Source organism: Lagopus muta, chromosome 12 (assembly GCF_023343835.1).
Source record: "Lagopus muta isolate bLagMut1 chromosome 12, bLagMut1 primary, whole genome shotgun sequence".
Lineage (NCBI taxonomy): Eukaryota > Metazoa > Chordata > Aves > Galliformes > Phasianidae > Lagopus > Lagopus muta.
The window spans coordinates 13,561,464-13,576,364 of record NC_064444.1 but is presented as its reverse complement, the minus strand read 5'-3'; the positions used below and the strand labels follow the sequence as shown (position 1 = coordinate 13,576,364).

Genomic DNA, 14,901 nt, shown 5'->3' with positions numbered 1-14,901 from the left:
GTACCACAAGAGATTCATAAAAGTAGTATGAATGTAGCTTCTACATACAGTATTTTTTTCCTGCCTCCTTGCTGTTTTTTCCTCCACTGGTAGACGGTCCTTTGCTATTCCCACACTTCACAAATCTTTCCATCCTTCCTTTGTCACTCCTTCTTCACAGCTCTAAACCTCACAGTAATCCATATGTATAGTCCTTAAGTCCTGCTATTTTAAAACAAAGAAATTAGAAGAACTCATCCATATCATTTCTATCACTTTAGCTCAGTAGGATTGAATTGTCTAGAATTACATAGAAATACAGAAGTAAATTAACTCATCATTGAAAACCTCTCTATTTAATAACTAGCATCCAAACTGCAAATAAGATGCAGTATAATGCCTACTGAATAATTTCAATAGAATGTTATTTGCTTTTCTAAGTCTGTTTCTTTTAGCCCATTTTTAGCACATTTTAAATGTATACAAGTAAAAAAAGATCCTAAACATCCCTCTTCCAAGTCAAATCAACTGAAGAGTTGCTAAGTATGTGAAGAAAATAAATAATTATGTGATAAATTGTGGGTGGTTTTGCAGCTAAGTGCATTAGAGAAATCTTCTTCCAGAAGTTATGCAGAAAACATATGAAGGTCAATTTTTATTTCCTGGATTGTCTAACAAGTTTCTGCTTGGTAGATTAAAAAAAAAAAAAGCAGTCTGATAATGAACATGATGCTGAATACAAGTTAGTTCCCACTGAAACCGTAAATCATGTTTGGAAATGTATTTTCAGATTTTGATGAATTGCATCAAGGTAATTAAAGGTGAGAGCTGATTAGCTGACATGTTTCCAAACATGAACATTCTTGCCTACACTCCAGGCAAAAATTATGTTAAATGTTTTTGCAGATTTTCTAGCACGATGAATTTTCCCAAGTGTAACTGTGCCCCAAGGGGCCTAACTTTCTTGTTAATTGGAATACAAATGAAATCTGTCACTCAATAATTGAGGTACACAACGACATGTGAAGAACAGTAAGCATTCATCATATCTATATAATTATGTGGCAACACTTAGACTGTTGAGCAAACACAGTAGTTACCCATTAGTAAGAGATCACCTCTGCCAGAGTATGTTCTGGGGCATTCACTGACTTCTGACAGAGGATACCTTTTTGTACAAACACATACACATCACTTCCTCTAAGTTACTTCTCCAGCTGCATTTGCTGTTCTGTGCTCATGGTGACTAGGGTAGGAAGGCAGCCAGAGGGGTCAAAGATAACGTGGCTTGCAGGGTTTGCCTGAGGTGGGTGGTCTGCTGCTACACCAGGAGAGCCTGTACTTCAACCATGGGCAGAACTGGGTCTTAGTTTCTGTTAGTGAATAAATGATGGGTGGATGTCTGAAAGACATTTGGAAGTGCTTTATGATACGAATATAAAGCACAGTACTTCTGCTCATTTTAATCAACTTACCAGCTTGATCTCTTACACGTCTCTATTTAATATCAGCTATTACAAAACCATCAGCAGTAAGATGCCTAAAAAGTAAATACTGAAATCACTGCCTGCACATTAAACCTACAGTACTGGAATGAAATTATGGGCACCCTGAAGCCAGTGACAATCTGGTAGTTTTACCAGAGATTTCACTGGGACAGAGATTTTACTTTGCTACCCTTAGCTTTGTTCACTTTGCATGAGGTACTCTTGAAGTTGTGGGAAGAGCTTAGCAATCCTTATTTTAGAAAGCTTGGTTTTCTCAAAATTCTAAGTAGCAGAGCAAAATTTTTCAGCTGAAATGTTCATTAGTAAGCAGTGCAAATTTGGGGATTGCCTTCATTTTGCTGAATTGTTTTACGTAAGAATAGAAAAAAGTGAGGGAAAAGGCTGCTGTTTTTGTTCGAAATCGCTTAATGCCATTCCATTTTATTTTCAAACAGTAACAACGTACTAAACTCTATTTTTTTCTCCTTGGAAATTAACTGTTTTGTTTGACCAGAAACTAAACTCTTTTAATTTTAGATTTGGCCACAGTTTTAACCCCTCTCACTCAAATTATAATTTTTTAAGGTTTTCAGAATTAAAACCAACCTGAAAAATCAGTTACGTGACCCAGCTCTAATAGTAGGGGACAAGAAATTTAATTTTTAAAGTTAGCACTTTAATTATAAAGCCAAAGCATAGCAAGTCCATACCTCATGATCTGATCCTATTCCCAAAAACGTTAATGCAAGCTCTTTCATCAGTGAGATCTGCAAGCACTGACAGCAATTGCAATAAGCTCCTGAAATCCACGAGAAGAAGAAGGAAATATACTTTCTGAACTAGTAAAACTTTAATGAACAGGGGGTTCTCTTGGCACAGTTTTTGCTGTTAAATAAATAAAGCATTTAGTCAAAACCATCTATATTTACTATACAAAATACTGAAAAGCAAACGTTTTAAAAGATACGGAAAGTTCAGGTTCTGTGAAAAGAAACTGTGCTACATGTTACTCACACTTAATGCACATAACACAACTGCAGAACAGTATTTAGATACTGCATGTTCATACATGGCCGGTGTAAAGTTTTAGCATGGGGATGCCACGTTATTAGCAGATTGTATTTCACAGGATCTAAACAAGGCAGAATGTGTCTTTTGAATCTCCAAATATAAAACACCAACCAAATCAAAGCAAGGCTGTATTCAATGGCCAGTTGTGTTACATTCCAAAGCTCACTTGCACAGCTAGTACTGCACACTTCTCATTCAGATGGAATTTTGTTATTGGTGCTGTTATCTTTTCAAGCAAAATTATCTTTGAGCTTTTATGCCCCTTTGCAGCCGTTTCTTAGAAAAACCTACAGCTCTGAGAGCATTCTAGTTTTCCAGAACATTTTCTGGTTTTCAGCAATGGTCTGCATTAGAAAAATTGACAAGGAAATAACTCCCACCTCCCAGTCTTTCTGGCATATGTCCCACTGAAAAGAGAACAGCTTTAAGTATGTTTTCAAAACAAATAGCATGGCATCCCTCCTTGGATGGAATGTACACTTGTGTGTTTGCATGCGGTATAACGTAAGTCACTCGAATACATCAGACTTTGTTAACACTATAATATAAATAAGCTTATTCCTTCTACTAGACATATAAATGCCTTTTTTTTGCAGTCCATAATTATATATACATTGAAAAGAATGATATACAAGCAGCAAAAAAGGCTTAGACTAGAACAACTCAGTGGTAACTAACCAAATTTGTGGCCTTTTCACGTTTTCAATACAGAGAGTTCTGAATATAAATATTTTTGGACTTTAGGAATTTAAAAAATAAACAGAACAGTATAGTTGTCACACAGATCAAACACATTTTCAAAACATTTTTTTAGATTTAACAGAATACACTGTTGACAGCTTAAAAAAAAAAAAAAAGCATTTTTTTTTTGAAGAGGACAAGAAGCCCAAACTACTGCTGATTCAGGGAGACAAAAGATGGACTTATTTACCAAGAAGCAGCGATCCTACTCCCATTCCAAAAGAAGGCAAAGCCTTCAACTTTTCATGTAAAAGTTGACGTCTCTGCGTTCTGAGGAAGGGCGACATCCCTCTAAATGTGGTCAGCAGTTCTGGTCAGCACTCCTTTTTGGACTGATCAACTCTAGTCAGTGAAAAGATAATCATGAAGGGCTTATAACAATGTGGGATAGTTACATTTTACAATATATACTATAGACAAAATACCACAACATTTAAAATAATTAAAACCAAAAGCAAATATGTTTGATAGAACAGTTATATTTTTATGTGAGGAGTTCCCTACTTCAAAGTACCAAAAGCAATGTAGGTGATTTTCAGTCACTTTCTACCTGTGAAACAGTGAACTTTATAAAACCCAACCGAATGTATTATAAAGCTGGGCCCCACAGAAAGTAAATCCTGACTGCACTGACCCTTTTTTCCACTTTTACAATTTGCTTTTGACTCAAATTTCTCAGCAGCCAGTACGGTCTTCTGAGCATGGTCTCATTCTCCCTCATAGAAAGGAAGCTCTTTGATATGAAAAAAGTAGAAGAGGCCAGAATGACTGTGAAAGATCTTGTTTTACATGTTGAATTGTCTCTAAAATGGTAGAATCACAAATTGCTAGGTGCTGCAGAAATTTAAATTGGAGGCACCTATGAAAATGCCATGTTACGTTTTATAATGTCACTGTTACTGAAAAAAATCTTAATGTTAATACTCAAACCACAGATCTCTAAAACACAACAAAATGTACCTGAGAGTGTGCATATTTATATATATATATTTATATTTATATCTTATATATATTTGCCAACATTTAAAGTGAGAAAGTATATTTTCCTCAATTCTTTCTCAAAACAAAGAACTGTGGATTTAAACAAAACAAAAACCCCAAATAACCCCTCTGCTTCCCAAACCCCCATCAATTATACGTATGGCCCAAGCACTGAAGTTTAGTGATGGTTTTGAGAACACCGTTTCACATCCTCCTCTTTTCAAATGGTTACCCCAGACAGAATGGAGAGTAAGCAAGAGAAAAAAAAAAAGTGTATTTAAATACTACTCAGTACATAACAAACTGTATTTGTGTCAGTGAAGAATCTCAAAGAAAATAAAGTGTAAGTTGTACAGATGTAGCTCTGTTGACAAGTATAGCTAATATTTCCATGTAATTAAGATAATTTGAAAGGATGTGAACACAAACAGGCTACACCAATGCAGTATATTAAAATTCCCCCTGTAGCACATTACAATCAATAAAAAGAAAATAAAATCTGAATAATACTAGAGGTAGCAGCTGTTTGTATTTTCTGTTATTCTGAGCATCTCTGGAGTCCAAAACTTCGAACATTGCTCCCCTGATAAAAGGCTTGTGTGCGATCAGCCGACATACAGCAAGCAGACTGGTAAGCTAGATGTCTGCAATAGTGTTTGAAGTATCTTTCCTTCTGCAATGGAAGTAGTACTTGTAAAGAAGTGCGTTGACGACCTGCATTAAATCACAGCTCAAAAAGCTATGGCTGTTTGCTGTTTTACAAGCCACTTTAAAATAAAAATCCACAAGTTGTTTAAGTAAGCTATGCAGTTCCACAACATATAAATAGGGTGAGTTTCAAGAGTTCCATATAACCTCTAAAATAAATGCTAGCTGAATATTAATGGAGTAACAATAATATTAATCAGTAATGCCTTAGTTCTGGTGTCACAAGAACGTGCTTCCTTCATATGGGATGATTCCTGGAGGATGTTGGTGGGATCTGTTTTATGTCTGGTAGAAGTGATGGTAGTGGTGGTGGTGCTCGTGGTGGTGGTGGTGTTCATGTCTCTGTATCATTTGTCCAACTTGACCTTCATATAGAATGACTGTTGGCAGGTCTCTCACATGTTCCTTTTCTACAACTGTCCCTGGAGACTGGAAGGTTTTGCACATTTGGTGATTCTCCTTTGCTCTCTGCTTATGCTTCTTGTGAACCTGCTGAGACTGCAAGGGGAGATAAGGAAGATTCTGGCCCACCCGTGCACTTGGGGAGGCCATTGGCATGGCCCCTGCTTGAAAAGGTTTATTTCTTACTGCCCTTCCAGAATGCACAGGAGCAACATTTTTACCCTGGGCCTTGGGAGATCTCACAAAGTGCTTGTTTGAGTCCTGGTTCCGGAGCCTCTGTTGGATTTCTGCAATCTTGGCATAAGAACTCTCAGCCAGATTGATGTGGCTTGGATCCACCACTTGAGATTTCCTATGGTGGGCATGGAAGGTTTCAGGTTCGTGGGAACGGGATCTAGTTTGACTCACAACTCTGCTTGGTGGGTCATGTTTTTGAACTGCTGGAGGAGAACCTAGAGAATAACAAGCTGAATTAGTCATCTAGTATTTCAGAGTTTTAATTAGTAACATACAGTTGGCAGGGATAGCATTATCAGCAGAGTGAATTTTTCCTAAGGAAGTAAATGCAATTATAACTGTCTAGTTTAACTGCATTTAATAATTTTGATTGGTAAATAATACACACACATATATCTTCATATGTAAACATATATTCCATTGTATGTATTTAAAAGTTCTTGCATTTCATTCTCTTCCATTCATCTATTTGAAATGCACCAAAATAACTATGAGCAGAATAGTAAGAACTTGACAGAGGGCAGGGGGAAGAGAAGAAATCCAAATTACTTTAACTGGGGAACCGAAAGCAAAATTCCAGATATGAACCCATACTCTCTGATTTTTTGGTCTGTAATGAGTACAAATTAAAACTTCCAAATATATGCTGGTATCATCTTGAGAATGACCTCTACTATCCAAAAATCAATCCTCACCTCACCCATAGACTAAACTTAATAGTTCAGATACAAAGATTGTTCTCCTAGGCTCACCTCCAAGTTTACCTACACAAACAAGTACTTCAAAGCAGGCTTGCAGCACATTAACCACTCCATTGTGATTCCACCTTGCAGCATTCGTACAATCCTTTTCCTTCAAAATTCCTTTCCCCTGATGTGGAACATTCAACTAAAGAAAGAAAAGACCAAAAGCTTGCAACATAAACTACCAAATTACCTGGCCCAAACTTTGATGTGTAGTTTTCTATTCCTGCAAGATCCAAATAGTGGTTTCTCCTTTCAATGTTCTCATCAACACAATGACGATAGCACTCACTTTGCTCTGGATTGTTCTCACTCTGGTGATATCTGTCAGCAGAAAGCAAAATTACAATTCAGCAGAAGTTCTTTATTGTTGTTATCACCATCTGCAAATCAACAACTAATGGCCTCTTTGAAGTGACAGGAGCGGCTCACAAAGAAACAACAAATGCTTGAAATTCTGGGTGACCAGATTTGCTAAGTTGATAGGCTTGAACTGGCTGTTCTTTCCTCTAATATAAATTGACCCAGATGTTGCAAAGCAAAGGAGGCTTTCCAATTGCATCACACATACAAAACCAAATAAAAATGCTTCAGGGATTTATTACATTCTGTCTTAGAGCCAAACCATTCAACTGATTCTCTAATCTGGACATGCCTGCTGTTCGATTCACCTCTGTCCCCACCACTGTTAGGAAGTGTGAGCACTGGGGGAAGCCTTGTGTCAAATACACACTTGTGTATCTGCTTCAGAAAGACAAGCAGCAGGTGTTGTAACTAGAGAGAATCTGGGGAGAAGAGGTGTTGGTAGGACACCTGGAGATAACTGCTGCTTTCCAAAACACAAATAATAGGGTCAGATCAGCCACTGGCTCCAGAATCTCAACTCCTTTTCCTGCTCAGCTTTGCAATTTTATTTATAGCAGAACTATTTCCTGTGAATGAATATCTGAAATACCATTCATTTATGAGACAGAAAAAAAGTCAGCTAGAGATTTATAGTTGTCCAAAAATTTAATTTCAGCAGTTTAAGTGGATGTTTGCAGATATGAGCAATGTATCTTCAATATAACAAATAGGACAAGAACTGCCTGTCATTCAGATACTTCACTTCAAAGACCACAAGATGCTCTGCTTTTTCATATACTCCATGTGACTGCAGTGATGTCAGCCTAAGACTGGAATTTGTTCTTGCATCTTACATGAGTTGCTGAGTACAGGTTCCATTCTATATGGTAGCAAGTACTCAGTTTGTAGTCTATTAACACATTTCCAGATTTCCAGGTGTTACTGGAAATTGCTCTTTGGCATGAACTGCTTTCCTGGTCTAGGGTCACACTATTCAGGACATTACAGAACTGAGTTCCTAGTGTCTGTGTCATACAGAGGTCTTCAGGTTCTTTGGTGAATGTCATAAGACTTGACCTACCTGGAAAATAATTTGGTAGAGGTAGAGTCTCCTGAATGAAGGAGAGCCTTCCTGGAAAGCAGCTAAGCTGTAAAGACTGAGTCAGCTTTGAATTTCAGAAGTGACATGTGGTACTGTCAAAAAAGAGGGAATGTCCAGATGCTCTTTATTTTTCTAGATAGGTTGCCAGCTAGGTACCCTACCTGCAAAGACACCTTAAAGGTTGTTACTCTTTAGCAAATCAACTTAAGAGATCTCTGGGGTAGAACTTGGCTAACTGATGTTGCCAGGTTGTCTATAGAAACTATCAGCACAACACAATACAAGCACTGAAGACAGTGCACAATCAACCCTCAAAAAAACACTGTTGGGTTTGATCCAGCACATTAAGTAACACTGCACACAGCACTGTCTGTTGAAAACAGAATTAACAGAGAACCTGTTTTTTTTTTCTTGTAATAAATTCCATCTCTCATCAAGATATTGAAGAAAAGCTATGCCAGTACTGCCACAGCCCTCCATTCTAATAGCTTTCTTGCATGCAAGATGGTGTTCAGCAATACAAATATACACAGCAAAGCAATTATACAGTGATGAGAGATGTGCTTCACTGTCAGAGAGAACTAAAAGTACGTCTGAGAATGGAGCCATCTGGCACCCAGCCGCACTGTGCTCTTCTGCTTGTGTATGGGAATATCCAGGCATGCATCAAGCATGCATCACACACAGTGTAACAATACACATTTCTGCTACTGATAGAGAGGGTAGATTTCAGCTGGATATAAGGAAAGTCTTCCACAGTGAGGGTGGTGAGGCACTGGAACAAGTTGCCTGGAGATGTGGTGAAAGCCTCATCCCTGGAGACTTTCAAGGCCAAGCTGCACCAGGCTCTCAGCAACCTGATCTAATCGTGGATGTCCCTGTTCACTGCAGGGGAGCTGGACTACATGATCTTTAAATGTCCCTTCCAACTAAGGATTCTGTGATTCTATGATATATATTTTTTTTTAATAAAAAAAGGCATCTATTTAAGAATTGTGGAGTGTATGAAAGCTCTGTCTAAAATTCCCACACTGTACTGTCATTCTAATGGTAAGTATACAGCAACACAGTGGGTAAATGGAATAGAGTGGTGAGAGAGTTCTGGGCAGAAAAATGCAGAGACATTTCCTGAAAGCCACACTCACAGATAACATACAGCTTAGAGCAGCCAGGGATAAATCAAGCAGGGAAGAAAGAGTGAGAGAGAATGTGCATCCATAGTAAAATTAAGATGTTTAGAGGCTGGTGTGCATCATATTTTCCATGTTGCACTAAACCAAACAAACCAGGGTGGCATCAGGATATCCAACTCACAGAGCTGTCTGCCAGCTCTCTTCCACCACCATTTTCTAACCTCACATGCCAGGCAAGCTAGCTATGAATGTAGTTGCTTGATCTTGATACTTGCATCAGCCCTACGGGTGAAAACTTCTGCCTGTAGCTTCCAGCAGTTGAAAAATCTAACCCATTTATCTCCCACCTTCAGGATAAAAACATTCCTATCTTGAATATTAATCACATCTTGCCTAGAATTCCTAAGTGACTGAATGTGTGAAATGTGTGCACCTCTCACAAGTTCTCATTGCTGCTCTTGAGGGGAAGCTCCAGTGCTATTATCATGAGACAGTGATGAGGCTTAGCTTTCCTGACAGCAATTTAGCCAGAGTGCACCAATACCAATGCAGCACACACAGTGGCCAGACTCTTTGTCCTGTCGACATTTGATGAGATGGAACGAAAACTGTCAGATGTTGACAGTTGCCTGATGCTGCTCCACAAAGGTACACATTTGTGCACTCTAGGAAGCCTCCTACCACAAGGATGAGAAAGACAAATGCAGCAGGGCCAAGCATCTACCCTAATACTTGATGCCTATGGATATGAATGAAGAGTGCCATTCCTACAACATTTCCAAAAACAGGACTTTAAAGGTGGATAAGAGAGGGACTTGAAACTGAACGATGATTTTTGCAATAGATTATCAAGGAGTCCATTAAGTTTAAAGAGCAAATCTTTGTCAGTGGGAACCTAGGGATCACTTTTAGACCAGTAAGCAAAAACTTTCTGTTTACACTCAGTGCTCTTTATTTCATGAAAGATCTTGTACAGAGTTACTAACAGAAGTCACCTTTAATTCTGAAATTGAATCCAGCTGCCATTCACACAATGGAATAACTCATTAACATCTTTACTCTGTCCTTTGTTGTCATTTTTTAATAAAATTGAATGCTCTTTCTTCTGATAAATTTATCAAACTCAATACATTTTTTTTTTATAAATATCCCTAAATCTAAGGAACGCCAGAATTGATTTTTATTTTGCAGCGGAAGAAACAAATACAAATGCATTATGATTACTATGGCATTTCTGTAAATATTCTTCTCTTCCTTAGCATGAAGTAGAAAGTCCTAAATTAAACTGATACTATACACTGAAATGACCTATTTGGAGCAACAGATCACATTAAAATGCATCAGAATCATCTGCATTTGTTTTATTTTCCTACCCATTAAAATACCCAGTTCAGAAAAGGAATAGCACACCTACATTTGACTGAGAGACAAACATTTTTCCTAGCTGTAAAAAATGTAATGATTGAAAAATACATTGCAGATGACTAGCATATACTGTGAAGTTCAGTGCCAGAAAGAAGTCACAACAACAGGGAGACAGATATTCTTGCCAGCCTTGCAAAAGGCATGATTACACATTTTCAGAAGAAAAAGCCTGCTCAGGACTGGCATCCAAAATAATACTGTACATTCTGTTAGGAAAGAACTAAAAGTCCTTTTTTTGTCTGATCTCTAGATGGCTGCAAGTGTACCCACAGCTGTTCAAAAAAGAAACTACTGTGCTTGTGCTCTACTGGAAATGGATGCATTCTGGGGAAACGGCTTTAAACTAAAAGAGGTTAGATTTAAGTCAGATGTTAGAAAGACATTTTTTACTCAGAGGGTGGTGAGGAGGAATAGGCTGCTCAGAGAGGTTGTGGATACCCCATCTCTGGTGGCACTCAAGACGAGGCTGAAGGGATTTTGAGCAGCCTGAACTAGCGCTTGGCAGGGGGCTGGAACTGGATAATCTTTAAGGTCCTCTCCAACCCAAGCCATTCTGTGATTCTGTATAAGTCATGCAGGCTGGATTGCATTGAAAAACAACAAAAAGGCATTTTTTCAAGTAGTGAAATGTTTTCTGAATTTCATGAATTAAAAAAAAAAAAAAAAAGGGAATGAAATGAAATGGTCCTAGTTTTCCTTCAAGATTACAATAAACGTATTGGTTCTAAGTCAGCAGGCTAATTCTCACACAAGTGATACTTAATAACTAATTCCGTAAAGGAGCACCTGATATGGAAGTGGGGAAGCAGGGTTTGTGGCAAGTGGGAGTCAGCAGAGACAGCTACTCTGCTAAGAATGCCGAGATGAATTTTCTTCTACTAACTGCACAAACATACTCTGCCAGCAGGGCTGAGCCACACACAGCTGCTGTAACCAGAACTACTGCAGCAGAAGGGAGCATGAAGCTAGCAGCATGCTGGAAGCTCTGGACGTTGCATACCCAGTAGGACATGCCCTATGAAGACTGCTTTCTGCATAGCTGAGTCTGTCTGCTCTTCAGCTACGAGCTCCGTTTTCCCCGTTCCAGCTCAAAGCTGCTTCCTTCAGGAGGAAAGGCAGTAGGAGAAGTGGTTATGATCCACTGAGCAAGAATGAGTCAAAAAAGCCTGGATCTAATTGAACTGACCAGTGAAAAAGATGGGCTGAAAGGAGAACGGGGACAGGCAGGAGCTGGCATCTATGAAGATGAAAAGATTTCAGGACACTTTTAGCCAGAAGGCTGTGTTGTATTGCTTAAAATTCATTAATAGGTACAGTATCTGCAGATAGCATCTAGAGAGACATTACATGTCCTCTGCGGAGCAGACAGAAGAAAAAACAAGAAAAGAACTTTTCCACTTAAAAGAAAGAAACCTAAAATGTAATCAAAACTTTGTTGCTGCTTTTTTGTACAAAGTATTCACACATTGAAACTATCAGCTGCCTGCTCCAGGGAGAAAAAACACTCTAATGCTGCTGGTTTGATATTTTTAAATAAATAAATACAAATTCATCAATAGTTGAAGATCCCTCAAAGCCACCCAGTTCCTCTCAGAAGGCTCATTTCTTTTCCCTTACCTGAGAGAAGCTCGTTGCTTCTTTTCAGAGCTTCTTAACTCTTCATTGGCTTTGCTTTCAGCCCTATGCCTTGCACTCTGCAAATCTGCCAGCAAGAAAAAAGACATTATTCTCACATTGCTGTCCTTCCTAATCAGTATAACTAACATGCTACATGGCAAATACAATTTTTCTAGTTCGTAGATCAAGATGTGATGCATCATTTCATAAAGCCTTCTTGCAAGTGCTTTTGCCCACAGGACATATTTTAAGCAGACATAACCTTGGCTGCAGGACATTAGTCAGGGTTGGGCTGAGGGCCATTTGGTTGGTTAAATGGAGCCACATTCACACTGATAAACTTGTCCCTCAGGAGGGCTTGGTAGTTTGGATTTCAATCTTGCACTAATGCATGACAAAGCTTTCCAGCAGTGCAAATTTTCTTACGTCTGCACTTGGCTGAGTAGATGTCTATATTAAAACCAAGATATCAAGGCTCTTATCCTGGATAAGGTGCCCCACATTTTTTTGTGTGTAATTACTGAAGTATTACACAAAACACTGTGAGAATTTTAATTTAGTAGTACTTAACCTACTGAAGCAATTACGTTCATACAGCTATTATTAGAGTGAATCTAAGGTGAACAATCCATCATAGTATAAGCCATTTTATAACAGCATGCTCCTCCAGTACTGAAAAAATGTGTGCAATTTTTACACATTGACTCACGAAGTTCAGTTATGCTTAACTGTTTATTTTTATCCAGCAACAGTGATAGGTACTTGCAAAAAGACTTTTTATACCACACCTATTTTCACACAAACTGAACACTGTAATAATAGCACAGTTAGAGTGGCATAAATAGAAAAGGCCTTAAATCTGCCTTTCAGTATGCAAACACAATTACACAACACACGCAATTTTTCCTCTTGTTGCTGCCAAGAGAAAAAACTCAATCGGAAGCAGAACCCTAATTAGCCCAGCATACATGGAAAGAAACGTAGGCAATTTTGTACCTAAGATCTTAAAACAGATTAATGGGGTTTGAAATAGCCACAGAATCATTTGCCTTAAATATTTATTTATTTGTATTGACAAAATATGAAGATGAATGTTTAAGACCCCCTTAAATTTTTTCATCATTTTTTTCCCCGTTGTTGATCACACATCCTTACCAGTATGATTTAACAATATACTTTTCTTCTTCTGGCTGCCATCTGGTGCCACAGTAAGTTTCACTCGCAGAGTTTTACTGGAACTAGGAGAATGGTTTACTGATGCATCAACTACCTCATAGATGGTATGAAGCAAGCTGGTAATATCCTATGATGGATTGAAACACAGACAGATACAACATTGTGAATATTGTGAAAATTGTATGAATCCAACCTCAGTACTCAAGACCAGTTTAGACCTGAGTCTTTTAAATGCTTAAATATCCTCAGAAGTCACTGAATTCAGAAGAACTGATCTTGCACAGAACCTTGCATAAAAGGATAAATTTTTCTCATCTGTTAGCACCCACTTTTTCCCAACAGAGACTGTAAAGGATCTGACAGACACAGAAGGAATGATTCAAGTTGATCCATACTCTTTCTTCATCAAATGGTTAAGATTTCTGAAAGAGGGCAAACCAGATTAAAACAATAACTAAAATACAAGGTATTCAAGTTTCCAAAACATGATATGAATGAATGAAATTGTGTTCTGCCTTTATTTTCTTTTGGTTTCAGTAGAACTCAGGGATAATTATTCATTCTGCAGTAAAAACTGAGTTCACTTGACCAAAACAAATGCAGCAATTGAAGAAAAATTTGGACATTTTTACATCCCCAGTAAATCTTACTTGCTTTTTTCTTCTTGCACGCCTAACTGGATGATTATATAGAGGAAAACTAGTAAGAGATGTGACAGAACTGTAAACTTCAGGTTTGGAAGCAGCCTGTTACTCAACCATATCTGTACTGTGACCTAGCTTACTTTGCAAAATTTCTTCCAGTTCTGAAGTTACAATTTTGAATAGCAGAGATTATCATTCCAGTCTATTACAGAACGTTCTTGTGAACATCTTTGAAGGCAATGAGGCATGAACAAATGCTGACATGTCCAGCTATATTGGAGTAAACACTAGCCATTTTCATTGTTTCAAACAGAAGAAACCCCCAGCAGAAACACCACTTTTGTAGCCAGAATATCACACAATCCTCATTATTTAACCAGGTTTGAAGGTGACACAGAAATACTAATTTCTGCTCACACAGTGTTAAAGAAATACTAGTTTATGGCCAGGACAAATGGTTTTACAGTAAACGATCTTCCAGCTCAATAGCCAGATGGAATAACTGAAGTACTAAGGACTGAACAGCAGGCCTCAAACTGAAACTACGTGAATCTCACAACCAAGCGTTATCAGTATCCAATCATTAGTGAAATATGTATCTTGAGCAAAACATCTCATTTGCAAGAGATGTAGCTTAGGTAAAGCATTATGAAAATGTACAAACCTTTCCTTTAGAAGTTTGTTTAGAAGTATAGTGTCAAGGCCTCCTAGCACAAAAACTTCCTTGGTTCCTCCTTAAGCTCTAGCCATGATAGAGGTAGAATCCAAAAAAGTAGAATGAAAGAATGAAACCAGATGTTTCTGCCTAACTGTCCCATAAACTTGTTTGTTCAAAGACAGAAGCTGGACCTTCTTGTAGCAAAGTTGGAGACCTCACCTACGAGTGGACGCACTGTGTAGGACCTCCCAATTGCCAGGAAAGGCTCTCCAAATCCTCACCGCAACCAGGGCTCCCCAAAGGCTGCGGATCTGGATGATGGTAAGTATTAGGGCAACTGGCGATGTACCTTTTCTTAATCACTATAATTGACCTTGTAGAGCAATGGAGAGGTGCTCTACCTTGTTCTGTGTTATTCTTGCCATATCATTTCACTTGTTCTCATTGCTTTA

The 14,901-nt window shown here is 38.2% G+C and overlaps 1 protein-coding gene across 3 annotated transcripts in view; it reads right to left on the bottom strand.

The window, feature by feature from the left end:
• Positions 1 to 675: 675 nt before the first annotated feature.
• The window catches only part of NKD1 (NKD inhibitor of WNT signaling pathway 1), a 215,439-nt gene continuing 201,213 nt past the window's right edge, over positions 676 to 14,901 (bottom strand). For all 3 annotated transcript variants that reach the window (XM_048958766.1, XM_048958768.1, XM_048958765.1), the window contains 4 exons: positions 13,127 to 13,274; positions 11,972 to 12,056; positions 6,543 to 6,673; positions 676 to 5,821 (listed from right to left, as the gene is read on the bottom strand). In XM_048958766.1, the coding sequence (XP_048814723.1) occupies positions 5,247 to 5,821; positions 6,543 to 6,673; positions 11,972 to 12,056; positions 13,127 to 13,274 (939 nt within the window). In that variant the 3' untranslated portion in view covers positions 676 to 5,246. The remainder of the gene's footprint in view (positions 5,822 to 6,542; positions 6,674 to 11,971; positions 12,057 to 13,126; positions 13,275 to 14,901) is intronic.